This window comes from Apaloderma vittatum, unplaced genomic scaffold, assembly GCF_000703405.1.
Source record: "Apaloderma vittatum isolate BGI_N311 unplaced genomic scaffold, ASM70340v1 scaffold23894, whole genome shotgun sequence".
Classification (NCBI taxonomy): Eukaryota; Metazoa; Chordata; class Aves; order Trogoniformes; family Trogonidae; genus Apaloderma; species Apaloderma vittatum.
Window position 1 is genome coordinate 1 of NW_009712450.1, and position 26611 is coordinate 26611.

General features: G+C 43.9%; 2 protein-coding genes across 2 annotated transcripts in view; one reads left to right on the forward strand and one right to left on the reverse strand.

The window, feature by feature from the left end:
* The first annotated feature begins 2801 nt into the window (after window positions 1-2801).
* LOC104272886 (sodium/potassium/calcium exchanger 1) lies at window positions 2802-17009 on the forward strand. The gene is made up of 9 exons (XM_009867995.1): window positions 2802-3773; window positions 5289-5351; window positions 6724-6832; window positions 11985-12071; window positions 13701-13804; window positions 14440-14640; window positions 15007-15096; window positions 15947-16113; window positions 16760-17009. Exons 1-9 carry the CDS (start codon window positions 2862-2864, stop codon window positions 17007-17009), a joined length of 1983 nt encoding a protein of 660 aa, XP_009866297.1. The 5' UTR covers window positions 2802-2861.
* Window positions 17010-21700: 4691 nt separating this feature from the next.
* DENND4A (DENN/MADD domain containing 4A) overlaps window positions 21701-26611 on the reverse strand; it is a gene marked incomplete at its 5' end in the record, with an annotated part of 29075 nt that continues 24164 nt past the window's right edge. Inside the window, 10 exons of the mRNA XM_009867996.1 lie at window positions 21701-21837; window positions 22071-22135; window positions 22467-22629; window positions 23142-23168; window positions 23321-23438; window positions 23969-24223; window positions 24466-24676; window positions 25079-25225; window positions 25329-25504; window positions 26489-26583. Of these exons, the coding sequence (XP_009866298.1) occupies window positions 21701-21837; window positions 22071-22135; window positions 22467-22629; window positions 23142-23168; window positions 23321-23438; window positions 23969-24223; window positions 24466-24676; window positions 25079-25225; window positions 25329-25504; window positions 26489-26583 (1394 nt within the window). The remainder of the gene's footprint in view (window positions 21838-22070; window positions 22136-22466; window positions 22630-23141; window positions 23169-23320; window positions 23439-23968; window positions 24224-24465; window positions 24677-25078; window positions 25226-25328; window positions 25505-26488; window positions 26584-26611) is intronic.

Sequence of the window (26611 nt, forward strand, 5' to 3'; positions counted from 1 at the left end):
TCTTGGCCACCTGGGCACACTGCTGGCTCGGTGAGACAAGAGTTTATGGACAAGCAACCAGCTGGTGAGCCTCCCTCTCCCAGTGAGGAGGGGAGCTTCAATAAATTCCATTGCAAAGTTTAGATGTGCTCCTTCAAAACTGTCCATTTGGACAACAGTTTGCCTCAAAGTCATTAAATCACCTTTTTCAGAGATTCATAGAACAGTTTGGGCTGGAAGGGACTTTAAAGATCATCCAGTTCCAACTCGGCAGCCATGGGGAGGGACAACTCCCACTAGACCAGGTTGATCCAACATGGCCTTGAACACTTTCAGGGATAAATCTGCTGACTGGATTCTTAGAACCATTAAATCTTTGGCTGGAAATGCTGTTATTTTGTCCTTTGTGGAGCTGCACTGTATCAGTATCAGCTGCTCGGTACAAAACAGTTACTGACACAATCATCAGGTTGCTCTGCCAGTGAGGCACTGCCTGCGGACAGGGCCCTGCAGCGTCCCTCTGCCTCTGCAGGTCCTTTGCCTCAGCGAGAGCTGAAGGATTTTTCCAGGCAACAGTAAGTTTTAAACCTCCCTCTGGCACTGCAAAGTAGACTCATATTGTAGCAAAGGCCAGCAGATCTGCTTGGCCCTCCTGGCAGCTCTCAGGGATGCCTCAAAAGGAAACTACATGCAAGTTGCCTTGTTTCAGTGACCACTGCTCCACACAGAGGAGCGGTGTGATTCACCCTCACTGCTCTCTTCCACAGCTGCCACGAGAATGACACGTGTCTCACCGTTGGTGCTTTCATCTGGAAGTTTGTTACGGAGATCACTGCCTGCCCTCATACTGAGAATAACCTGTAGTAGCAGATAAAAATATTGGCCTAAGAGATAGACGCAAATCTATACAATGCTATTTAATCTTCTTAGGGACTGTAGGTATTAAAATGGATTGGCTATTCCTCCAGCAATATGTCCTTCACACCTGACCCTCTCTTGTATTAGAATTCTGCCAGCAGAGACGACGCGAAAATGGGATCAGTTTCATCTGCCTCTCTCTGCAACAGCATCTCCCATCTGGCTGTTAAGTATCAAAGAAGCTTCCAGCACTACACTCAACCTTTGGTACTCCTCTTCCTCTTGGACAGCAGCTTTGGAAGGTAAGCTGTGGAAGTTCATTTGATTGCTTATGACCGAGATAGTCTAACCTGTGAGAAAGGAGTTGATCAGGAGTTGACCTGTAAGAGAATTGCTAAACTTACGAGACTAGAAAAGCAAAGAGGCTGATGGGCAGGTGTTGGGAAAGACTGGAGAGCTCCTACAACTGATTCCTAGCTTTGGATATATTTCTGTTTGCAAAAGGTCTTCTAAGCAGCTCTTTTTGGAGAGGAGAAGTAAAAATAGTGTATGAATAGAAGTGCGTGCATACGTCTTCTGTTCTCTGTGTCATGCTTTTTACTGTCTTATTTTTGTTAGGAAGGATTATTTTCTAAAAATGTACAATTCATTAAACATATATAGTTCTGCCGTATGCATGTCTGTGTGCTTTTTACATATGAGAAGCAAAGTTTATATCATCTATTTATCTAGGTATTCCCATGACCCTCTATTACTGTTGCCTTAATGATCCTCCCAACTATTTAATAGAAGATAATAATGCCTGTCTTGCAAGAAATTTAGGCTGATTACTTCACTGGGTGTTATACAAGAGGGTAACTGTGTGCTAACGTGCATGAAGAGCTTATCTCAGAATGGTTTGCAAAACTGTGATTTGCATCCAGATCAGGAATTATGTAACGTTCCCACTTAGTGGGGGGGAAATAATCTACAGAGAGTTATATTCTAAGGTAAAACGTTCAAGCAGTGCTGAAGGGTAAATTCCATCCAGTCCTTAATCACTGTCTCCATACTGTCACAGCTGCAGGCTCTGTCACTCTGGCATTTACAATTTCTCTCCCTTTCTAAATGCTGTTCAAATAATTATGCAGGATGTGCTAATTATCTCCTAATAAAAGGTATGATTACAATTCCATTGTGCTAGCTCTGGTTTCTACAGAAAGGCTTGAAAAGATGTAGTCATAGCAACAAATGGATGCTCAGCACCCTCAGTTTTACGAGAACCAAGTCTTCCTCATGCTCTTCTTGAACTGAAAGAAAAAAGGTCACCATTGCTTGGTTTGAATGCTGTGGACGTGCAAGGTTGGAGAGCCAGAGCAGCATATCTGGGAACTATTGAGTGGTTTTAATCCTCCTATTGGGGTTATTTTGGTGAATTACTGGTCTGTTAGGAGGGAGGTTTTAGCAGCATGATCTTGTCTTCAGAGCATCATATTTTCTAGCAATCTAAAGCAGGTTACTTGACAGAAGCCATAACCTCTTGTCCTGCAGAACACTGACCCAATTGTTATTATTACAGAAGAACAACTGGACTCAAGTAAAAAGACAGGCTGGAATAGCTCCTGGATGTGGGCGGTAGCTGGAAGTAGAGTTCAGCTCAGATTGGACTGCCTCGGCCAACTCCTCTCTATTAAGCCAAGACTTTGATTAGTAATTACCGTAGCCTATGGTCATTAAAAGAAAAAAAAAAAAGGGACTGAAACCTGAATCTAGTTCTGCCTTTAGTCACTGAAGTCCATTTCTTTTTATGGAAAAATAGAAAAGCAGTCAGTGATGTAACGTTACCCAAATGGTGGAAAGTAGCAGTACTTTTTTTTTTACACCAGCTTTTCTTTTGCAGGATTCTGCACTTTGTGTCATGCAGTTTCAATCCTGATGCTTAATATCAGCCAGACCCTCCAATGGTGGATATAAGTGCGAATTACTGACTCAGAGAAGTCTTCAGTGGCTTCTGGACACGGCTCTGATTTTTGAACCTTTAGGAAATGCATTTACCACGGAGAAGGCGGCTACAACGGAACCGAATCTTTCTCTTGCTTGCCATAGTGTTGGTCCTCTCTCTCTATCAGCTCCAGTTCAGCCACTCTGCCCTTCCAGCACCCCAACCCACGAACCCTGACAAAGTGACCTCCAGGGACCTCTCCAGCAACAAGACTGCCGTAACGGGCAACGTCACAGCAGCACCCAAAATAAGGCACTGTGTGTATGTGGATCCTGAGCCAGCTGTGCCTGTCTCTACATCAGTGGGCACAACACCCCAGTGGGAAAATGTCAGTGAAAGCTACCCAGAGGAAAAGCCACCATACGAGTCCAAAGGAGAATATCCCCAGGACCTCTTCAGTGTGGAAGAACGCAGGCAAGGGTGGGTTGTACTTCACGTCTTTGGCATGATATATGTATTTGTGGCCTTGGCCATAGTGTGTGATGAGTATTTTGTCCCTGCTTTGGGAGTGATCACAGAGAAGTTGCAGATCTCTGAAGATGTGGCTGGAGCCACCTTCATGGCAGCAGGTGGATCAGCACCAGAACTCTTCACCTCCCTCATAGGTGTCTTCATCTCACACAGCAATGTGGGCATCGGTACCATTGTGGGCTCAGCAGTCTTTAATATCCTCTTTGTCATTGGCACCTGTGCCCTATTCTCGAGGGAGATACTCCACCTGACATGGTGGCCCTTATTTAGAGACATCTCATTCTACATTGTAGACTTACTGATGCTCATCCTGTTTTTCCTAGACAGTGTCATTGATTGGTGGGAAAGCCTCCTTTTACTGACTGCCTATGCCACATACGTATTCACTATGAAACAGAATGTGTACCTAGAACAATGGGTGAAGCAGGAGCTGAACAAGAAGCTGAACGCTGTGCAGGCAGCATCAGCAGAGCACATGCAGAAGGTTGGTGTCTTTATTGTTCTGAGGGCGAGTTGGAAATAATTCATTGTAGCGTAAACCACAAAGAAAAACTGTGCATATTCAAACAGAACCTCAGAATACTGGTCAATAATTATGGTTATAAAATGAGGCAAATGCAGCCTACGAGGTAGAGATTCTAAGCAGTTAGAGAACACTGCTCAAAGGGAGTTCTACCCTTGCGATTACTAAAGTTTTCAGTTGCGCTTGCTTGTCTGCTTTCCAAGACGTGCATGGGGTTTTGCTTACTCAGTTATTGTAAAGCAAGAACATAGTCTGGGAACAAGATTGGGTAATTCTGTGTTACCCAGGGGAAAAAAGGCTTCTGGTAAGAGGCCCTGTCCAAGCCTCTTGCAGTTGAGAGATGCTGGAGGAGATACTCTTTTCCCTTTCTGAAGACATTTGTGCTGCTGGGACACTGGTGGTGTCGCTTGATACCCAATCTGCAGCACAGAAGGGGATCTGGCAGCCTCTAGCACCCACTGCCACCTCTCCCTCTCAGCATTTGGCAACAAGATCAAAATGCCCAAATCCCATTTCCGTGCACTGGCTGCAGCTGTGTGTGCTTGGAGATGATTCCGTATGCCGCTGGTGCGCAGGAGGGGAGTTAGGTGGCCATAATTACAGGCTCCGGATTCAAGACCAGGGCCCTTCACTCATTGGCTTTTGGAGGAAGAGTTGGCTGCTTACACAAAGACAGTATCTGAAGGCGTCCCCAGAACCAATTACTCTTTCAGAGTAGCAGATCTGGTCAGGACATCTGTTCTGTCTCCAGAACACTTGGGGCTTTGTCTTCCTGGGCATGCCTGCCCCCTTCCTCCTCTGTCTCTCCCCAGCTCTCCTACTGCCTCTTGGTCCTCTTGACCTGTGCTCCTGCCAGCTGTCGAGCAGAGACCACTAGATTTCAAATTCTCCTCTGCCACTGGCATGCTTTGCTGATCATTACCTCTATGGAAAGTAGTGCTGATTACTGGGAAAAAAATACCCCTTTGCACCTTCACGCTGCCTGTACTGGAAAATGAGTAGGAATAGAGATGTTTGAGAATGAAGTCTAAGTCTGTTTATATCTACAGGAATCCGATGGTAGAGGCTATTTGCATTTGCTTCCGGGTACCCGCATCCTCACTGAGGAGCTGTAGGTAGAATCCTGTTTCTCCCGGAGGCCACGTGCTTTTAAGGAGAGCACGTGGCTTTGGCTCTTTCAGTAGCATCCATGCGTGGTCATTTGTATCAGCCACAGGAATCTGATGGTAGAGGCTATTTGCATTTGCTTCCAGGTCCTGCGTCCTCACTGACGAGCTGTAGGTAGAATCTTGTTTCTCCCGGAGGCCACGTGCTTTTAAGGAGAGCACGTGGCTTTGGCTCTTTCAGTAGCATCCATGCGTGGTCATTTGTATCAGCCTGGTTTCAGACAGTAGCCTGAAGATCTGTCAGTAGATTCTGAAAGAGCAGGTGAAGCGGTAGTGGTGTTCAGTCGCTTCTGTTCTTCCTTGCATGCAGAAAAGCGGTGAGGCAGTTGCAGACGATGAAGCAAAGAAGCCAGCAGATGGGAGGAAGCTGCAGGTAGGTCTGAGCAACTTTGCAGGGCTCTGAAGTCATTGTATTTTGAACCATTCCCCGTGTCAGATCATGAATAAAGGTGTCCAATTCTGTGTCAAGAAACCTGGACCAAAGCCTACTTTGTGCCGAGAGCCAGCCATCCTTGGCCAATACCCACCACTTACTTTAGAGGACACTTGGCTGAGTTGTGTCCTTAAAGGAATTTTTATAAAAAATATAGGACAGTGCAGATTTCCCAAGTCGATTTGATTAGCAGGGTGCTATTCATTCTGTGCTTTAAAGAGGCATAGAGAAATTGAGAGCATGACTTTTCTTACCTGGTTTCGCAGCCAGTTTTCCTCCTGGGCTCCCAAAGCAGAGGTTGGTAGGGCCCGTCCTTCCCATATCAAACATGGGAGAGCTCATTCCCCTGCTGACCCGTTGTCCTGCCCATGGCCGGCCAGCCTTTGCACAAGAGGTCTGCCTGATGTAGTGGCTGTGTATGTACATAACATAACAGGGGCTGGTTTCCTCATACAGATGCTGCTTGTTCCTCTTTGCACTAACCTACTTGCACTAATAAACATCCAGTCAAAAGCTCATTAAGACCCTGGTGTTGACGGTAAGAACAGAGGACCAGAGCGTTTGAGTCAGGCCACCCAACGTGACTGTAGCATTACCTTGTGGCAGCATAGAAACCTACGCAGTTATTGACAAGTTTATGCTTAAGAGCACTGCATTATTATAGTTTATCACAACATTGCATTGATGCTGAGTCTGTGTGAGCAGAATTATCACAGAATTATTGAGGTTGGGAAAGACCTCTGAGATCATCAGGTCCAGCCTATGTTCTAACTCCACCATACGGGCAAGACCACAGCACTAAGTGCCACATCCAGCCTCTCTTTAAACCCCTCCAGGGACAGTGACTCCCTCCTTCCCTGGGCAGTGCATCCCAGTGCCTGAGCACCCTCTCCGTGAGGAAGGGCTTTCTGAGATCCAACCTAAATGTCCCCTGACACAGTTTCAGGCCGTGCCTTCCTGTCCTGTCACTGGTTGCCCGGGAGAGGAGCCCAACCCCACCTGGCTACAACCTCCCTTCAGGTAGCTGTAGAAGTGATAAAGTCCCCCCTGAGTCTCCTCTTCTCCAGGCTATTTATCTAAGGACAGCTTGGCCTGCTACCTCAAGAGCACGTCTCTTGCTGTGAACAGTTTGGACTGACAGACTTCCCATGAACCTGAAGGCAGAAGCTGTTTAAATCCATCCTGAGGCTGCTCCGTGGGTTGGGGAGATCAGCCTCCATAAAAATGCATCGCCAGGGCAGGGGCAAACCAAGGGTGGAGATGTTTTTGGGGAGGAAACCGCCACTGACTGCTGCATTGTGCCTTTCTGTAGCCTGCGTCAGCCTTACAGCGAGGCAGCAGCTCAGCCTCCCTGCACAACTCCCAAATGCGCAGCACCATCTTCCAGCTCATGATCCACACCCTGGACCCCCTGGCAGAAGGTGAGTGAGCACTCCACGACAGAAGGGCTCAAGTTTGTAGCCCCGAATGTGGAGAAGTTTAACTGGGAATGCAGCTTTTGCGTGTGAGGGTGCTGGGGCTCAGCAACTCACCCTTGAAATGCAGCTCTGAGGGTCACAGATAACGTTAGGTGTGGGGACCTCTGCAACATTTTTGTGAAAGAGCTGCTCAATCTGTCGGTCTCATTTATAATGAGAAAATGAACATGGGGAGAGCTCATTGCCTGTATACCTCCCTACAGCCCCTCATGAGGCTTAAACCTAAAGAATGAAAAAAAAAGAAGTTAATCCTTGAAGAATTATCATTTTGACAGCGCTTAAAATCCCAGCTGAGATCTAAACCACACAGCGTGTTCCAATTATGATGGTTGAGTCAAGCTGCACTTGATTTAGACCAACACTGAACCCCCCCTAAAAGCCCACTTGCAGCACTGAGGTACCATCAGGGCCGTGGTAGTTTGTACCCACAGCACCTCGCAGGCGATGGGCTGAATCCCCAGGGCCGAGGACTGATCAGCTCAGGACTAAGAGACACCTTTTAAATGGTCCAGGGCGCAGAGATGCCAGGTCTCCAGACAAGCCCAGGGTCCTCGTACACAAAATTTTAATGTGCTGCTTTATATCAACTACAATACGGAGTGTGGAGGTTTGTTTTCCAAGAAATGGTGAAGCATGTTGAAAAAAGGACTTTTTTAGATTTTTTCTTTCCTAGCTCAGCACATGCCTCACCCCTCTGTTGCCCTACTTGTTCTAAGGGGATTATCTGTTGTCCATTCAAAGAGAGATTGAAGCTAAGCAGATCAACACCTCTCGTGTCTATCACAGAGGTTACAAAAAGGACTCTCCAGATCAAAATCCCAGCTGCACAAACTGATTGAGGGAACAAAGGAGACTCGATAAGGGCAGCAAGACAGATAAGTGTCTGCTTTGACAGATTTTAGTGAAGGCACCCATCATGTTACTAATGGCAGCCTAACAACAGCCAGATTCCTTAGGGTTTGCTCTACTACTGTCTCCTGTCCCCACAGAAGGTGGTCTCAACAGCACAGAGATGAAGTAAAAAACTTCCAAGAGGACCTGTCATTGCCTTTAGCACGAGCATGTGCTGGACCTGAGGGACTTTCCATCCTTCCTGCACCCCTAAATATCTTTGTGCAGCATCTGCCCAGCCCAGGCCAGCTTTCTTGGCTTTCTGGGCCAGGCTGGTGCCCTGGCGAGTCCCTGCCCTCTCAGTTCAGCTGCGCAGGTTTTAAGTCGAGATCTCTGTGTGCAGCCGCCACTAGATGGGAGTGTGACCGTATGTGCTTAAAGCCAGTCCAGGAAAACACGAACCGTGCGAGGACGGGCTACAGTCTCTCCAAAAGGTTGTTTGACAGCTCCTTAGGAAAGATAATGGTAAAGAAATTTACTGATACTTCTGCAGCACAGCACTCAAAGTCAAGGAGCCTGTGTCCCAGGTCCTGCGTATCTCGTAGAAGAGGCTCCTTGCCCTGATAAACTCATACCTAAAGAAAAAGGAGCAGGGAGAAAAGGAATCATTTACAAATAGACTGGGAAACCTAAGTGCCTTTGAGGATCTTGGCTGAAAAAAGATGGCTCTGAAAAAGGATTTGAACTTGCCAAGGCAGATCAGGACCACGAGCTCAGTCTCTGTGTTAATAGTCCCTTTGGTACCCTCAGGACAGCGGGGCGCCTTGTTCCCACCGATCACCAACAAAGTCCTTCTCTTTGCAGTGTGTGCAGCACTGTCTGTACTGGACACATTTCTCTAATTAGGTTGCAACATAAAAGATGATCCCAAAGTAATTTATCTTTCCTCAGGGGTCCTTGTTCCTTCTCGCCAATGCCTGTAACATCACCAGCGCTTAGAGGCTGGGGAAAAGAATGCTCTACAAAAGAAGAATGTTGCCAACTATTGCTCAGCAGTTTCCCATTTAACCTACTGAAATGAGGATTGCTGTAGGGTTTCCTTCTTTCTGCTGCAGATACGTTTCGTTTGGGCACTGCAGAAGTGGTCCCAGGGCAGCAAGAGTCCAAACGAAGGAAAAAAATGCCAGCACTGAGCCTCCAAAACCGACTTCCAGAGGCAGTGAAACTCTGAAATACAAACATTGTTTCACTGCTGCTAATGCAACACTCCTAGTGGAAGACAAAAGTTCTCATTTTAGCAGTGGATTAAGTTCAGAATATTTGTTCTTTCTTTTTGTATTACAAAGGGATCATTGCTTAAGTCTTCTTCTCTGTCTACAGGAGACTAGGTGTTTTACTTCAGAAGTTCTAACATTTACATTGCAGCCTGAATTACATTTTTGATAGAAGGTTTTATTTTCAAAGTGACTTTTTTTTTTTTTTTGAACGAGGAATTTCTAGCAACTTTGGCCCTTTCCCCGCTTTCTGTGAAAGCGAGTAGAAGCAGAGCATGAGATCTTTTCAAGATCTTCCAGCTAGACACCAGAGGGAACTGTTGGAAAATTAAAGGGAGCAAGGGTTTTGGAAAGACTTGAGGAACCCTCTCATGTCTGAACCTCTAGCCTTACCATTGGATTATTCTTTGAATTCTAGTCATAACAGGGAAGAAGACAGAAGCCTGCTTTTACTTTTTTTTAAATGAAGAAAAAGGCTCCAGCAACAAGGTTGTCAGAGCTGTCTACCCTCAGTCTGCCCCAGTTAACAAGCTAATGATTTTGGAAATTAGACCAGAATAGAGCAGCAGGCAGCATCGCAGGCTAGAAGACTGAAGGCAGCTACAGTTTCTGCTTGCTTTATTAGCACTCAATTACTTGTTTCAGGAGAATCGTGGTACAAAGGGGTGAAAGGCATCATGAGATTTTTTTTTTTACTTCCGCTTTTAGACAGCAGTCTCCAAATCCTCCAGGTTCATGCCACATTTTAAAGAAAAAAAAAATAAATCCTTCCTGCTGTTCATGTTGTGAATCAGTCCTGTTAGATTAAGTGGTAAAGCCAAAGAATTCATTAAACATAAGACCCAAAATCAAGGTGAAGCTCAGATGCCACCTTAACTCCAGCCTGGATGCTGACAGTCCTTATGACAGGAACCTTCCTGAAGAGCACCTCAGGGCCCCTGTGATGCTCTCAAATGCAGTTGCCAGCAGTGAACAGGGGGGAAGACTGCAGTTCTGAGCTGGGATTGAGCCCACAGGGCTGTGGAGGACCAGCAGTGCCCTGTCCCTGGCTGCTGGAACAGCCAGCACGCTGCCCTGCTCAGCAAATCCCCAGTGCTAGCGAGGGCTGAGCTGACAGATATCCTTCCTCTCCATGCTGACCTGCAGATCTGACCAGCTTAGAGCCGGCTCTTCCTCCAATCTCAGCCCATCCTGCAGGAAATGTGTGTCAGAGGAATTAACACCCTTTTAAAATGAGGCTGATCTCATGAGAACTGGATAGTGGCCTGGACCTAAGCTGTTTATCCTGCCAGAGGGATGCTCGCGGGCTCTGCTCGGGTCGGCACTAGCAGCCTGCAGCCTAGATGAGGGCAGGAAGCCAGGAGCTTGAATTTATATAATCTCTTTCAGGCTGAGCCTGACCGCCCTGACCCTGCTGACAGAAGCTTTTGCAACAGCTTCTGGGAAGAGCTGAACGGAAAGATGCATTACCCAGGAGTTAGAGGAGACTGGGAGCAAAAGGTCACCTCCTCGTTGCCCTGCACCGATGGCTGTGCTTGTGCTTAGCATCAGCAGAGGGGCAATGAAGCAAAGTGCTTCACATCCCATCTGGTAGGCTTGGATATTAAAAAGGAGCATGGAAGAGTCAGGCTCTTTAGTTCCAGCCAGCCCTTCAAAGGAAGAAAGCTCATCATTTCATCTCTGTCCAGTCATTCCAGCGTTCAGTGGAAATCCCAGTCGGTGAAGAATGTTTCTGTCAGATGGTGACAGGAATCTGGCCAGAATAGGACTCATCCCCAGAGGCCTTAATGTCTGAGCTGGTCCCAGCTGTTGGACACATACCAGAGTCTACTGATTTTCACAAGAAGGTTGGTCTGCTTGCATGGCTCGGGGCCTCAGACCTGCTATTTCTATTAATTCAGTATCACAGCGATGAATAAAACGGCAGGGCCCTGCCTTTGAGGCAACAGCACGTTCTGGTTGCATAGTCAACGGTACAGCAGATTAAATCACTGTGATATAACTCCCAGAGGAAATTAATTTACATTGCCCCCCTCCACAAGCCAAGCAGAGCACGGCCAGTTTCTTGTGGCTACTGTCTGTGTGCAAACCCTGTGCCCCTCAGTTGCTGGGTAGGCGGCTCAGCAGAGGATACAGAGGAGAGCAAGATGAGGCTTTTCTTTGGGCTGATGACTTACTTTCAGTGAGAGCAGGAGTCAAGATATTTGAGCACAACACTTAGACACACACAGTTTCACAGTTCACTGTAGACCCATAATAAAGCAGCTCAGCTGAGCAGGGCACAGTTTGCAGCCGAAGAAGGCTTCAGCAGTCCCAGAAATACAGGACCGGACACTGCGATGGTGAAGAGGATCTCTCGCATAGCCTGGGCCATTTTGATCCTGTATACGAGGAATTTAGATCAACTCCAGCAGACGAGACACTCGTGTATGCTTAGAGAAATCAATAATTTTCCAGATAACAGGAACATAAAAGATTTTTGTTTCTCCTAACCGTCAGGTTGCCAGGCTGCAAGCAGCGCAGTAAAGCCTCTTCAGCAGCCACATGGCAGAAGGAAGGTGTCATTTTCAGCTTGCATGTAATCTAATCTGAAACAAGTCAACAGTCATTTGGGAACAAAATGATACTGCATCAAAACTCCTCCTCTATATTTCCTGCATTAGCTTCCTAGGAAGTATAAGTATCCCCTGTATCACTGAACTGGAAAGGATTTCTGTTCCCTCTAGATTATCTTTTAAATATGAAAAGATAGGCTACATGTCAAGTTAGAGGCATAATTGCCATAGCACTAAGCATTTAAATCTAACAAGGATCAGCTAGCAGCAGCCAAAACCTGGGGCCACAGCCCCCAGACAGCTCACAGGTCAGTGATGACTACAACCCATGCAAGAGTTTTCCTCCAGAGAGCACGCGTGTGTTGGGGAGAGGCAGGTAAAGGGGGGCTTTGCATTGCTGACTGCTGCTCATAAATGTGTCCTTCTGATCCACAGCCAAATTTAAAGACAGGGTTGACATCTTGAGCAACATAACCAAGGGCCAAGCAGAGACTGTGGCTGGCCAAGGATCAATGCCAGAAGGTGAGTGCAGGAGGAGCTGGTGCTGTTTGCTTTGTTTTTCACTGCAGTCCCTCACCCTCCCACCACTCAATAGCCAAGGGCTGACAAAGAAACACTATGGTCTAACACACGTTTTCTGTTATTACTGGTCACAGCTGGCTGCTATAATAATGTGGCAGAAATCAATCAATGTAACTAACAGAGGGCAATAAAAGCCATCCCCACAGGAGTCTAGAAGTGGTCAGTGAGATGGTCTCCAAACAGAAAGTGCTCCAAGGATGCAGCGTAACTTGCCGCCAGAAGGGTGGAAGAGGGGGACATCAGGCCGTTACAGCCAGCAGTTGGGTGCTGCTACGCTGCTGACCTTTGGTAGATCCTGCAAATGAGCTGTTTGTTAAAGTACCTTCGTTTTAGAAATCGGGCGTGCTTGCAGAAGAGCACAAAAGATTTCTCGAGAGAGAAAAGCTGTGCTGACTTTGTCTGTATCAGCTCCAAGGGTCTGTGCATTCTCCTTTTTGACAGTCTTTGTCATTTCTGCATCCCTACTGACACACAGGCTTTCTGGGCTGATCCAGAGACAGCAGCTGGCCTGTGCTGCATCACAGGTCTGCGCTGTTACTGAGGCTGGAGATTTTGAAAACCAAGCAAACTTCTGTGTGGAAAGTCCCACCTCCACAAGCACCCTGCTATGGTACAGCAGACCCCGAGTGCCTGACAACATTGAGCCTCGCTTATGTGAATAAGACATAACTTGAGGAAAATACTGTTTAAGAAACAAGTAAAATCTTGGAGTGAGTATCGACACCACACTGACCTCACTGAATTATGAATTTTCACTCCGTGACAGGTTGCACGAGCTTTGTTGGTGCTTAGACTGAGCTGTGTGCATTCCAAAAGCATTATTGCTCTGTCTCCGGGCTGAAAGTATCACAAGTGAAGCCTCTTAAGGCCTGGTTTCAGAAAAGCCTGAGCAGTGCTCAGTGCTCCTGCTCAGCTCTGTGTTGTCCATATTTCCACCTTATCCTGTACAGCAGTTTCTCTGTTCCTCTTGGCTACGCAGGTTAACACAGAACAGCAGAGAGGATATTGCAGTTATTTTTGTGTATGTGTCAGCACTTCCCTATTTGCATTTCAATACCTACCACATGATGAGGGACTAAAGTCTGGCAGCACCTCATGGTTATTTCTCAGAAGCCTTGAAGAATACCACTTCCCCAGAGAATGCTGTGCTCTACTTGAAAAAAAAAAAAGGGGGGGAAAAGCAAAACTTTCCATCCTTTCTGGCTTTTAAGGATGGCTTTAACAACATCTTCAGAATCCAGACTGAAACTAAGAAACATTCATCGGTTGCAGATCAGACGATTAGCATTTCCCTGTTGTTACGCGTGTGCCTCTCACAGCGGTTTCAGATAGGTCATAGGAGCATCAAGGTTTCGTTCTACACCAGGTTGGCCGGATTCCACCCGGCTTCTACTAATCCCAATCCACAGAAGAGAGAGGGGACAAACAGAAAACCCAAGCAATTAGACTGCGTTTAACACAAAATGCCGCAAGTATTTGCAGGAACCTCAAACCTCCCTGCTGATCAAGGGGAAGGCGATGACATGGTGCTAACGGGACTGAAACCAGTGTTCCTCTTGCCGCTTTTAGCCGAAGAGGAAAAGAAGGCACCAGGCGCTGTTCAGGGAGCTCCTGCCAGTGATTCTGAACCCGGCAAGGACAATCAGAAGGCAGATGCACCGCAGGATGGGCAGGTACTGAAATAAGTATCACAGGCAATAAACGCGTCACGTGTGCTTTCCTTCTGCCCTCTCTGGAGTTTTTGGGGTAGGACACAACCCTTTTCCCACAGTAAGTGTACTGCCTGCATAGGGATGAAATATGTTAAGGTGTCAGCTGAAACATTTCAGCTCACAAACACAAATCACGTCCAAAACACAACACCAGCTGATACTTTCTAGTATTTTATCTCAAATGACTCTTCTGAGGCCAGAAGCCTACTCCAGCATAAGCGGAGATCTGAGTATCAGCCTGTCCCGTGGTCATCAGTATGTGTTTTTATTTTGTTTTGCTAATCCCTCCTTCTCCTTGATGTAATTTGGCCGTTCTGATAAGAAAAGGTTTTCAAAAAGACAACAGATGCTTCATTTTTGTCAACACTGCATCTAAAAGTTGATACTAGTTAACCGACACAAACCAGTTAACATCGTACCCACACCCTGAGGTAGGATATGCCTGAATTTTGTCCCGTGATAATAAGGTGTGGCTGTGGCTGCCCTCGTCCCAATTGCAAATGTGACCTCTGCCAAGGCGAGGCCGTGGTGAATGAACGCTCTGCAGCTCCTCGTTAGTGCAAAAAGATTGGCTTTTCTTCTTTTGTGATCTACAGCCCTCCTCAGACAGCGACACCTCAGAAGACAGCAGCTCTGAGAGTGAGGGAGACAGTGACGATGACAGCACAGAGGATGATGAAAACGACAAGCCCTTATCTCTTCAATGGCCAGAAACTAGGAAAAAACAAGCAATTTACCTTTTCCTCTTCCCCATTGTCTTCCCTCTCTGGAGCACTATGCCTGACGTTAGAAACCCAGTAAGAGCCTATTCTCCCTCTGTTACTGGATTCATTAACTGTACTATAGATTTCCAAGTTCCCCCGTTCTGTTTTTCCATGTCTAGAGACTTTGCACACCTGAAGTGCTGTTAATGCTGCAGGGAGTGGGACGGGAGCCCAGCTGCAGCGTAACATAGTTCCAGAGATTTAATTTAATAAACGACAAAAGACTAGCAATTACTGGTCATCTAATCAAGCTGACAAAAAATAAACAGAATTAGAGAGCAGGATCTGTGTCAAAGCAATCGTTTGCAGTGAAGTGTTTCAGGTGAATAGTTTCCACTTGGGATTGTTAACTTTCCTGAAACTTCTTCATGTTTTTCTCCTCAAACTTGGTTTTAACAGGACTCCAAAAAATTCTTTGTCGTCACGTTTTTTGGATCCATCATCTGGATTGCTGTATTCTCGTACCTCATGGTGTGGTGGGCTCACCAGGTGAGGGGCTTGTTTTCTCTCTGCAAACAAGACCGTTTCAGAACACGTAGATGGAGAGGGAACAGTGTCACTGTGGTGTTTTACCTGATGAATTACAGCTGCAGTCATCCATCAAAACGGTAGAAACTTTTGTTTCGTTAGAACACAAAAGGGAGTTTTCCATTTCATTCTTTTTGATTTGACAAAGAGTCATTCTTTTTTCGAGAGCTTCCAAGGGAATTTGTGCAGCAGTGAAAGGCAAAGTGCCACGAAGATTTATCTTAATACTGCCTTTTCATTGATGAATGCTTCTGGGCGGAACATAATTATCCCTCACCTAATTAAAATTCTAGGAAAACACAGGTTCTGATCCTGGAAGCTGCTAAATAACCTCAACTCCCATTGCCTTAATGTTCACCTGGCACTCTGGGAAATAATACTTGCACCCTGTAGAACCAGACCCACAATTTATAGTTAATGATATATTGCACAGTCACAGTCTTGTTGATCAAGCCATCAATCCAAAGACTGTCCCTTCCCAAAGCCCTCGGATCAGACACAAGCTGATGCGAAACTTGCAGAGGGAAGAGGAGAAGACACTTAGAGGAGGTGAACTTAGGACAGAAGAGTTGCACCGTAACTGGGTCTTGGCAACATTGATCAGAAGCCCTGCTCTAGAAAGCAAATCTGAGATCAACATAGACCATGAAATCTAACTTTTTATTCCATAAAGCAGAAAATCACCACCATGCTTAAAGGGGACTCAGAATATTTCAACTCAAAATACGGCACAAAACCAAAAAGCCCACACGGAGCAATGAAATTCCACGTCCCAAAAACTGACGGCCCTTCCCAATTTTGCGTCCGTTAGGTTGGTGAAACAATTGGGATATCGGAGGAGATTATGGGGTTAACCATACTGGCAGCAGGAACATCAATCCCCGACCTTATCACCAGCGTCATCGTGGCGCGGAAAGGCTTAGGCGACATGGCAGTCTCCAGTTCCGTCGGCAGCAATATCTTCGACATCACCGTTGGGTGAGTATCAGTCCAATGGGAGGAGACGCATTTCTTCTGAAATAGAAAAACTAGCTGGTTGGATTCCAAACATGGTCTTAATTAATTTCATTTTAGCTGTAATTAAATGAAGGGCAGCTGGCCAACCAGTTACTTCTTTTTTTTTGGGTTTATTTTTCTTAAAACCTAAACCAGCCAGGAAAAACAGTTTTATAACTTAGCCCACCTAATTTTGAACCAAGAGCAAATTGCTGATTTTTCAAGACAAAAATGCAGCAAATCTTTGGCTAACATCAAGGATTTATAGCCAGGATCCTTATCTAGGCAGAGACATTCAAATCCTGTGCAGTCAAGGCTCAGTATCTGTCTTTCATCAATAAAGCATCAGGACTTTAACTTCTTTATGATAGCGTGCTGAGACACTTAATTCATAGATATTATTTTAAAAACCCTTTTAGATTCCTGGATTGCATTATAATAGCACAAGTATCATCTCCATGCAATTTTTGACATGAAGAACATCAATTTTAGATTTGCACTGAGTTATACTGAAAGCAATTTTCCTTTTTTTATTTTTTTTGACCCCCGGGGGAAAATTACTTCGTTATGATGCAGAAAATGAACTGCCTTGAAACATTTATTTCAACTACTTTTCCTTTACTTGCAGCTTGCCGGTTCCTTGGTTCCTTTATTCTGTCTTCAACGGCCTCAGTTCAGTTGCAGTCAGTAGCAATGGTTTGTTTTGTGCGATCGTTCTCCTTTTTCTCATGCTCCTGTTTGTGATCATCTCCATCGCCGTATGCAAATGGAAAATGAACAAAATCCTGGGGCTCACGATGTTTGCTCTTTACTTTGTGTTTTTGATCATCAGCGTGATGTTAGAAGACAAGATAATATCCTGCCCAGTATCTGTGTGACACGGGGACAGTGGGAGCTGGATGTAAAGCAAACATCAAAATCATAAAGGGGTTTAAGGTAGCCATCCCTCTACTAAAAAAAGCGAGCAGAATTGTAACAAACTTACTGAAAATATCTTTTAACGTGCTAAAAAAAAAATAAAATAATCTCCAGTGGTACGTTGGTATGTCAGCCTCTACTGTTTTTCTTTAAGGATCGAATAATGAAGTGACCAGTAACACCCATGTGTAGGCACTCGTGGCAAGGCTGACAAAATGCGGGCACAGCACGTTTTCTGGGCGGCTGATCCCCTCAAGTTAACCGAGTTGATTTTCAGCACTGAGTATTTACTCATTACAGCAATAGTTTCAGAGACACACTCCATACTACTTGGGAAACTGCTCAGACTCACTGAAATCGATGACCTTGGACTTCAGAGGGAACAGAACCAGACCTCGATGTCTTGCCTTTCCCGGAAAAAAGCTAGGCAGTAAGAGTCAGCTCCGCACGCAGAAGGACATGGGATGCGAGACTCGCAGAGCAACCCTGAAAGCTATCGCTACTGCTCCTTTTAAATCTGTATCTGCTCTTGCAACACAATCCCTGATTTTCTTTTCTTTTTTAAAGTGCCACCAAACGAGTGCGATGCCATACAGATTTCGGTTTTACTGTCCCAAGAATAAACAGTTCTGGGGTTAGACCACCACAATACCGCTAATAAAAACTAAAAGCAGGAGTCAGTAAAACCACCACCAGAAGCTGAACTGCTCGAGTTTTGTGTTTGTCCTGACACCAGCCTCTGACAATTACAGCTTATTGTCTCCAGCGCCGATTCCTGTTGATAGCACCGTCTTCTGCAGAACCACTACAGAAAAACACCACCGACATCAACTATCAACAAACCCGGAAGGTTTATCGTTAAGAGCGCCTCGCGTGAGCAAACAATGTAGTTAAAGAGTCGTAGGCATTTCTGTCATCGTAATCCATCTGATAAAACGTTAAGGAAAAGAACCAGAAAGATTTTAAGCTTTTTATTGACTCACTGTAAAACTTTTTTTGGATGAGACGGGAAAAAAAAACAAAACAAAACAAAAACGATGTGAACACTGACTTGCATATTTTAAAGAAACTACAAACCAAAGCAAACATCCAACATACTGGTTTTTGGTAAATAAAATTTAAACATTACATATTTACAAATCTACAGCCATTCGTTTAAAAAGTGCTGCTTGCAGTCTAACAAAGTACCATTTTTAAATCCCAGTGAGATAATACCCAGAAATACCCCTCTCCATTATATTTGCATCTCCTGTTTGTTATACAAAGACTTTACACGCAGGAATTTTCTCTGTCTTGGGGTACAAATCATTTAATTTGCCAGGGGAAGTCTAATTCATCAGGCTGTAACTGTACCAACAGCAAACCTTCTCAGAATGGGAAACAGTGAGCAGTGTCAGAGAAACAGCACAATTTCTATTCACATTTCAGTCTTTCATCTCCAATAATTATTCCAGTGGAACCGTAAGTAAAGCAAAATATATATTGCACTGCAAATGTAAAACCTTCGTTTAAGGTTTTTGACATAAGCGTTATTTAGTACACAAAAGGAGAAAATTCAGTTCATACAAAAATTTTAAATTGAAAATATGTCTCAAATATTTTATTTATCCATCTCTGTGGTATTGGAAAATATACTTAAACTGCTTTTCTAATAAAGGACAGTGAGATCTCAAAACTGTTTCAACACTGAATTGCATGATGCTTAAAAATTCCCCACCTCGGGACCTACATTTTGAACGTTATGACTTGAACGGGGAAAATCTCCCACTTGAGGGATTATCACTATTCTGACTATATTAGATTACAGCATTTCTACAGTGGACTGACTCGCAACAGACTTTATAAAACACTTCAATGATTTCATCACTTGATGGAACTACGAGGCGGTAACGAATTGAAAAGAAGCACACCCAAATCCACGCCAGCAATGCTTCAGGAGTGCCCCAGTCAGACTGTTTCCCTGCGGGACGCAGGCACAACCCTTTTCCCGGTGCAGCATCGACTCTCCCGGTAACACCGGCAGGACGGCTGCTATTTGAAAGAAGCGGCAAACCTGGTGGCTTTAGAAGCCTGAGGACTGTTGGGGGTACTTACAAGGGAGCTGGGACTAGCGTGGAGAAGGTGGGCCAAGAGTTCTGTACGTGGTGCACCTGTTCCTGCGCCGGCACGCGTGGCCGCAGCGTTACATCCTGGGGAGCGCAGGGAGGTGAGAGCCCAGGCTCGGTCGCTTCTGCCGAACTGAAACAGGAAGGGTGAAGCTTGCTTCATAGCTTGGTACCTCTAACACCACCACGGCAGCTCTGGAAAAAGCACTTGCCCTCCTTCAGGGCTTGAAGGTCCCATAAACAGTGGCTGCCCCAAGCGGTAAATGACACGGGAAACAGAACTGCGAAGAGCTGGGAGCGCTGCCCGCTGCCCAGCACAAACCTGGGTGAGTTGCTACACGCAACAACTACCATGTGCAGCTTTTCCTCGGTAAACACAGCGTGCCTACTGTACAGAGCAGAGCGTACACGCGCACGGACAGGAACTCACAATGAGTGTGTTAAAAAATAACCTGGTGCTTTTCCACAACGAACATTTTTCAAAAGAACGAACAGGGGATGTATCAACCCTACACAGACACGCTGTTTTACCACGTACCTGGGTGAGCAAAGTAGCTCTATTTCATGCATGAGAAATACTTTACAGCCAGTGGCAGCACAAAAGAGAGCATCATAAGCTGTTAAAATAAATTAATTTTGAAAAACATTGATAAGTGCGGCACTGCCAGCTCCACCTCAGGGTGGGGGGGATAACTTTCCCAAGGGTCAGCTATGTAATTAGCAGCAAGTCAGAGAAGAGGTACTACCTGACGGAAGCTGTGTCCCCCAGGAGAGCATCCTGCAATTATCATCAGCACATACCTGCAGCTCTACAAATGTTAAATCCTTTCTCCTTAGGGCAGCATCTTCTCACTACATTACAGAGGGCTGGGAGGAGGTTACATAGAGCTTCATAGCAGCGTTATTTCTCAGTTAAGCCTCCAAGAGGCTCACTCTTACATTTAGGAAAGTAAATGTGAGCTTAGAAGTTTATCTCCTTCCTGCCTAACTAAATATTGCTGTATTGTAACACTTGCAAACTAAAGAGATTTTTTAAAATACCTGTGGTAGGCAGACCAAAATATAAAATCTGATGTTAAGAGTTGAATATTTAGAAGTATTATTACAGCAACAACTAAAAGAAATTAGGCTTGGAAACCCATGAAGATTACGTAAAATGAAGCTGTTTGTTAAAGTACGGTTTAATTTGTTCAGGGTGTTTTATACAATTCTCTGTCTGTTTTCCCACCTCCATTCAAGACTTCTGACATTTTCTCTGTAGCCTGCCTTCTGGTGAGGAGTTGCTGTGTGACTGAGAGCACAGAATATTTATTTTTTTTAAATCTCTAGAACAAGAAAACATGTATGAAAGCCATGGCTCCACCACAAAGACTGACACAGCAGTTTTTGTTCACAGAAAAAAACCACAGTTGTTTCGCCTGTGAAACAGAGACCAAACATTCCAAGGACATTTACCTATGCCCAATATGCCCCAATAAGTTACATTCCCTATTTATTCCCTGTAGCAAGTTTGCTGCGTGTACTTAAGTTAAAAGCTTTGGATTAGCATTTTGTACGTGCCACGTTTAGTGTGTTTCGAACACGTCCACCGAGACTCTGAACGCTGTATCTTTAGGAAGAACTTCCCGCAGGCCGTCGTTCGCTTTGTGCTACGTCTGTCGCGAGGTCACATCAACAAATGCCGCCGGCCGAGACGGACTGATTCCGTACCGTGATCTGTAGGACTCTCCCACACGCTCTCTCTTCACTGGGGGGTCAAGGGAACAGGAGAGGAAGAGGAGAAGATTTCTACAGAGTGTTTTACAGAGACATCAGTGTGTTCGTAGAGTTTTCCAGAAGTTTTCCACATCTCCCTTCTGATTGCTGTGGTAACACCTTTCCCACGTATGCATGAAAGAAATCCTGTAGTTAGAGTACTGCCTAGGTGAAGGTTAACGTTTCCTACTCTGCTTTAAAAACAAATCACTCTTCAAAAAGTAACTGGACAAGTTACTATAAATAGCAGTGTACTGCAAATAAAACAAGCACTGTATTGCTTATGCAGCAAGTCCATTTAAAATTCACTCCAGGAATTTAAAAAACTTAAAAAAATATCAACTTACTATAAACAATTTAAAATATGTATAATACAAGCTTTATATGCTCTTCATAACATCATGAATATTCTATGTAAACAATAGATTCTGAAGAATTTACTTCGCTCACATTAGTTTCAGTGCATTGTTTCTGTCCACCTGTTATTCGATTTATTTATTTTCTTTTTTAGGAAGGGAACTGTAATACGCTGTCCCAAGTTAAAGAACTGATTTTGTTTAGAATCTTCCTTTCTACACATTGATTTGAAGAAAGGACAAAAGGACAGGGAAATAACATCTGGCCCATTTTTCACTCTGTGTCTGTAGACAGGTCGATCCTTCTGAGGCCTCCTGCCACGGTACATTCACACGCATGTTCTTGAACACTGAACGCTGAGATGTTCCTTGTGACTGAAGTGGTGACTTTACAGAGGTACGCGTGGTAGCTATTGCCTCTTTGTCTGGGTATATTTAAAGGTACGGTTCTCCAAAAATCTTCCGGCATTCCATCACTCCAGTACTTGGCGGTCTATCGCAATTGTGGGTATTCTTCACTTGATCAGCGGTGAGCCGGTCATAGGCCATTTTGTACTCTCGGTCAAAAGCATCTGCAGAAAGAGAAAAACAACTTCTGCACACCCTGCTCAGAACCACAACCCAAATACAACGACGGCCAGGATGTCGATAAGCAGAGAAGTCTCTTTTTATTCAGCACTTGCCACAGAAGGGCACACAGCTCATCTACAGATTTCTTATTTCTGTCTGGAAACTGAAAACTTAGTCCACATACGTTCTTCATCTATGCTTGTTTGAATAGTTTACAAAAAAAAATCCAACTTACCTATATCAATGTTATCTCTTCCTAGGGCAACAAGTGAAAGAAATAGTATTTCCCTATAAAGGCTCCTGAAATTGTAAAAAAAAATAAAAAATTAAAATGTCCATTTATATACTGCAATAACACATAACAAAATACATACCAAAAACAGATTGAAGCATTTAAAAGATAACTTATTTTTTAAAGGTGGCATTCTGAACATAATTCCCTTTTTTTTTCCTAAAATAAGTTTGTGAAAGCTATCACAAAAAAGAATATTTACCAGAGTGGTAAATTCGAGAAGGCTGCCAAAAATCAGTGCTTTTTCCTTTAAAAAGCAAACTGTAAAAATGTAATTCACATTACAATAGCCTTACTGTTGTCCAACTTTGCTCCAGACAGGCATGTTCACGTTCTTACCGCTGTCTTTTAATGTGTGGCCACTTGTTCAATCTCTCCAATATTTGACTCATTGGTCCATACACATCATTCATCTTGATGCTTTTCACCATACTCCTCAAGAGCTCCTGATTAAAAGAGTCATCATCTTTTTGCAATAAATGGACCATTGGGTACTTCTGGGCTGGAAAACATTAGAAAGGCTGTAAGAACGAATATATTCTTTGTGTAGCAAGTAGAAAGTTAGTAAAAGAAAAAAAAAGGGTGGGAGGCTACGCAAACTGTGATCACATTGACACGTATGTAGTGAACAAAGAACAAAAACCGGCAAGTCAAAATAATATGGACGTAAGAAACAAAAAGCATGGAGGAGAAAACTCAAGTGCTGTAATGGGTCACGAGCTGTTTTCAGGCACATGATCTGACACTGGCAACAAAATCCTCAGGAAGCAAATTCCAAACCCAAGAAGCTGAGTGGATGAACTGTCAATGTGCGCTCACTCTACCACCAAAACATACTCCCCTCCCTTCCGAGGGAAGAAAAAGCCACTGGAGATGCTGGTCAGTGATTTGAAACAAATACGTTGGAAAACCAAACTTGTTTGAGCAGTTTAGAGCTAAACACACAAACACCCTCCCCCCCTCCCAAAAGAAGCCACACAAACTCAGAATAGCGACACCAAACTTAACACTCACTCTCAAACAAAAGAGTGCGATTTTGACCTGCAAGACAAAAAGCAGTATGATCAAAAATGAGTTATGTATCTCGTGTGAGCTAGCCACAAAGACATCTCTTTTCAAGACATATTCTTCAGTTGCTTGAAATGACAATTGTTCTTTTAAAACCAGAAAACCCCACAAGAAACAAAGCTTACTCTGAGCATTCCACAAAATATACAGGGGCTGCCTTGGATCCTGATGCAATTTCATATTGTCCCATAGCATCTGAATGAGAACGTATTTACTGTCCTCTGACATACAGTTTCGTGGAATCTGAACAGGAGAGTGCACACATAAAGATATTTTATTACTAAGTCATTTACAGAGGACTTTTGTATTTAAAAATATATCTTCGCATCTACAGGCCTCCTGGTAACGAGCTCTAATATTAAAACTGCTATAAAACCAGAGAAGGCTAAATCTGAACGGGATGTTGACAACATAGCAAATGAGTATTTCGTGTATTGTCCTACAGTCCTAAAATCGTCACTTCCTCCTTTTACTACTGCTTAACTCGTCACCAAACTGCAACAAAACCAACTAGAAACATATCTTCTTCCTAACTGAGGATCACAAATTACCATGTGACTAGTAAGAGCTCACCACTTACCCCACACTAGCACTGCTGAGCCCAAATTCCAGAGTTAAGCACATTTTCCTTCAGTTGACACATTCTTTACCAATTCAGGACTGGGCCCAGACACATTTCTAAGAGTTATCTAACAATTAGAATTATCTAACAACTTCTTATACGGGAAAACAAGCATTCCTCATACCTCAGTATTTCCTCTGCGATTTCATACCTTGGAGTTTTTATTGCAGTGCTCAGAAGAAAGTATTAATCCTGGTAAGTTGCTGGGCAAGTCCAAGCGTCGGAAATACCACACCAAATTCCAGAACACGATAGGATGATGATCCACAAAGTCTGCCACCGTTATTGCATGATCCCCTTCGTTTTCAAGTAAGGTCTCAAGCTCTTTCCATACTACCAGAGGACTGAGGTAAGGAACCGTTATAGGATCAGGACTAGGTAAGCGCCACTCTAGACCCAAGGAATCCTGTGGTAAAAAAGTAAAAATGCCATTAGTTGGAAAGTAACTGTCTCTACAAAGTCTTACGAAGGCTTCTGTTCCCTGTGAGACACACCAAGAACTAAAAGCTACAATTAGTATTGGTTCAAATCATAAACCCTAGTGTTTCTTGTAATTTGGGATGGTTAATTCTGTTCTCCTAATTAATGCTTTTTCACATTAATCTACTGTGCACTTAAAATGATGTTTAAGGTAGAAAAACTACACACTGTTGGTCCTTGCAAAGTAGCAGGCAGGCTACCAGTAGGAATGATATGGCTGATCTTCTGGTTTTCCTTCTCATCTTCTTCCAATGGACCAAAAGTACTGATACTCCTTGCTACAGGGTGGCTTGTACATTCCAATCCAGAGGTATTTTGTCTTCTTCCTGAGGGGATCTGGATACTTCTGGCACAAATATTGTCATGTTGCTTAGATTTGCTAGGGAAGAAAAGAAAGAGAAAAGAGTGTCAGCTTTTTGTTGCACTGTGCGTGCTCACACATGTACACAGACAGAAATAAACTGGAAATAAATCAAAACATAAAAGTTTTACTCCCCTTTGCACTGATAAAAACATCCTAAAAAGAGCTCATAAGACTTGCAGAATTACAGACGCCTAAATGATTTATTTTTTTTTCTATTATTGATGAAATGGTAAACACCATGTTGAAAAAGCATGATGTGGCCAACTTAGAGATAAGGGAGAAGCAATATGGAGATCCTCCCTCAGTTCAGTTTCTCTTCTTCAGAGAATATCTTATTACATTTATTGCAGTTGGCAAGGAATACATGCATATCCACAGAGAACCTGAGTAGTTTCCTTGCAGAAAACCCAAGTTTACCTGTTTGAATTTATATCCTCTTGCACAGACATTAGAGATGTAGTGAGGCCAGCTGTAGCTGCAGTGTTACAGGACTTCCCACTCTGATTTGAGAAAAGCGATGGGACCTGCATGTTTTCTGTAGAAGGGCTGGACTTCAGAAAATAACTGCAGGGAAAGCAAAAGCTTAATATTATCTAAAAAACCAAACCAAAACCTCTTCACAAGTATGAGCATTCAAAACAGAGGAGAATTCAAATAGTGTTATTACCGCCCAGGTCGCCGAAGATCTCTGATTTCTATGCTCAAAAAGGGCAGAAATAAATTGCCACAGAATGGACATGTGGTGTTGAGATTTGAATCATCCGCCGTCCAGCCTGCCATGATTTCTTCATCATGAACCAAACAGTCACAAGTTCGACATCGCGAACAGCTTGAGATGAGGACCTGTGAGCAGCAAAGGGAACCCCACTATAAAGCATTCTCAAAACTACTTTTCTTTTACAAAGCAGTTGAAACTACAGCCAAAAATCTTTGCCCTTAGACAGGTACTGCTCACCACGTGCATGTCAGTTCAGCAACGGATTCATTCTCAAGATTTAAGTTGGAACATCTGGGTTTCAAGCTATGCATTTCAGAGCAACTGTTAACTCTTAAGCGCAACCTGCATGAGCAGCCAGCTGATGTGGGAAATGACTGGAACAAACACCGTCCAAAAATTTATTAAATGCAGGTCGTTGTTGTATTGTAGCAAGACTGGAATCTGGATGCTCATGAAATGCAGTTTAAGCGGGTTGGTTAACCCTTTTATGGCTTCTCAAAGTAAACTCAGCCAGTTATTCAATAATATTTTATTAACAATAATGTATCATTTATATTCTGTTTGCAAACATATATAGTACAGGAATATTTATGCAGCTACATAAATTAGTCTTAGAATTTAAATACTCTTTGGTAGTCCCTCTCATAATAGAAATGGGGGGGAAAGATGAAAACGTCAAGTTATTAATCCAAATCCACTGAAAAAAATTAAAAAGGGCCATTTAAACTCAGTGTATTAGTGAAAAGCAAAATCATCTTACTAAAAGCTACAACAAAAAGTAGCTAGTTGTAAATGCATAGTGCTATTTATGACTTAGTATTCCCACTTTAAACAAATTTAGCTGTGCCACAGATTTAGATGTCAGAATTCAGTGGCATCCTATTCTCAAACTTTTGAGAACTGCAGCTTTAAGAACCAAAAGATGTGACTGGAATAAAGACATTTCTAGAGCAGGATCTGAAATGAAACCTTCTCTGCCACAGAAATATTTATCTGTCCTTCAGCAGATTAGTTTTAGGCTTTGAACTTGGACCGAAATTCAGATAATGTTTATATATAAAGACATATGCTTTTAGTGTATCAATTAAAATCAATAAATCATCCTGTACCTCCATAGCATAGTTCTGAAACACACTGGTACTGCTCGTACTGCAAGAAGACATCAACTCCGATTTGTCAGGCAAAGGGAACTTTGAAAGAGAACCTATTAACAAAAGGAACCCAAAACATTA

Coding starts and splice junctions, on each gene's coding strand:
- LOC104272886 (XM_009867995.1), top strand. CDS start 2,862: ATGCATTTACCACGGAGAAGGCGGCTACAACGGAACCGAATCTTTCTC. Junction 5,352..6,723: donor CAGATGGGAGGAAGCTGCAG/GTAGGTCTGAGC, acceptor GCCTTTCTGTAG/CCTGCGTCAGCCTTACAGCG. Junction 15,097..15,946: donor TGGTGTGGTGGGCTCACCAG/GTGAGGGGCTTG, acceptor TGCGTCCGTTAG/GTTGGTGAAACAATTGGGAT.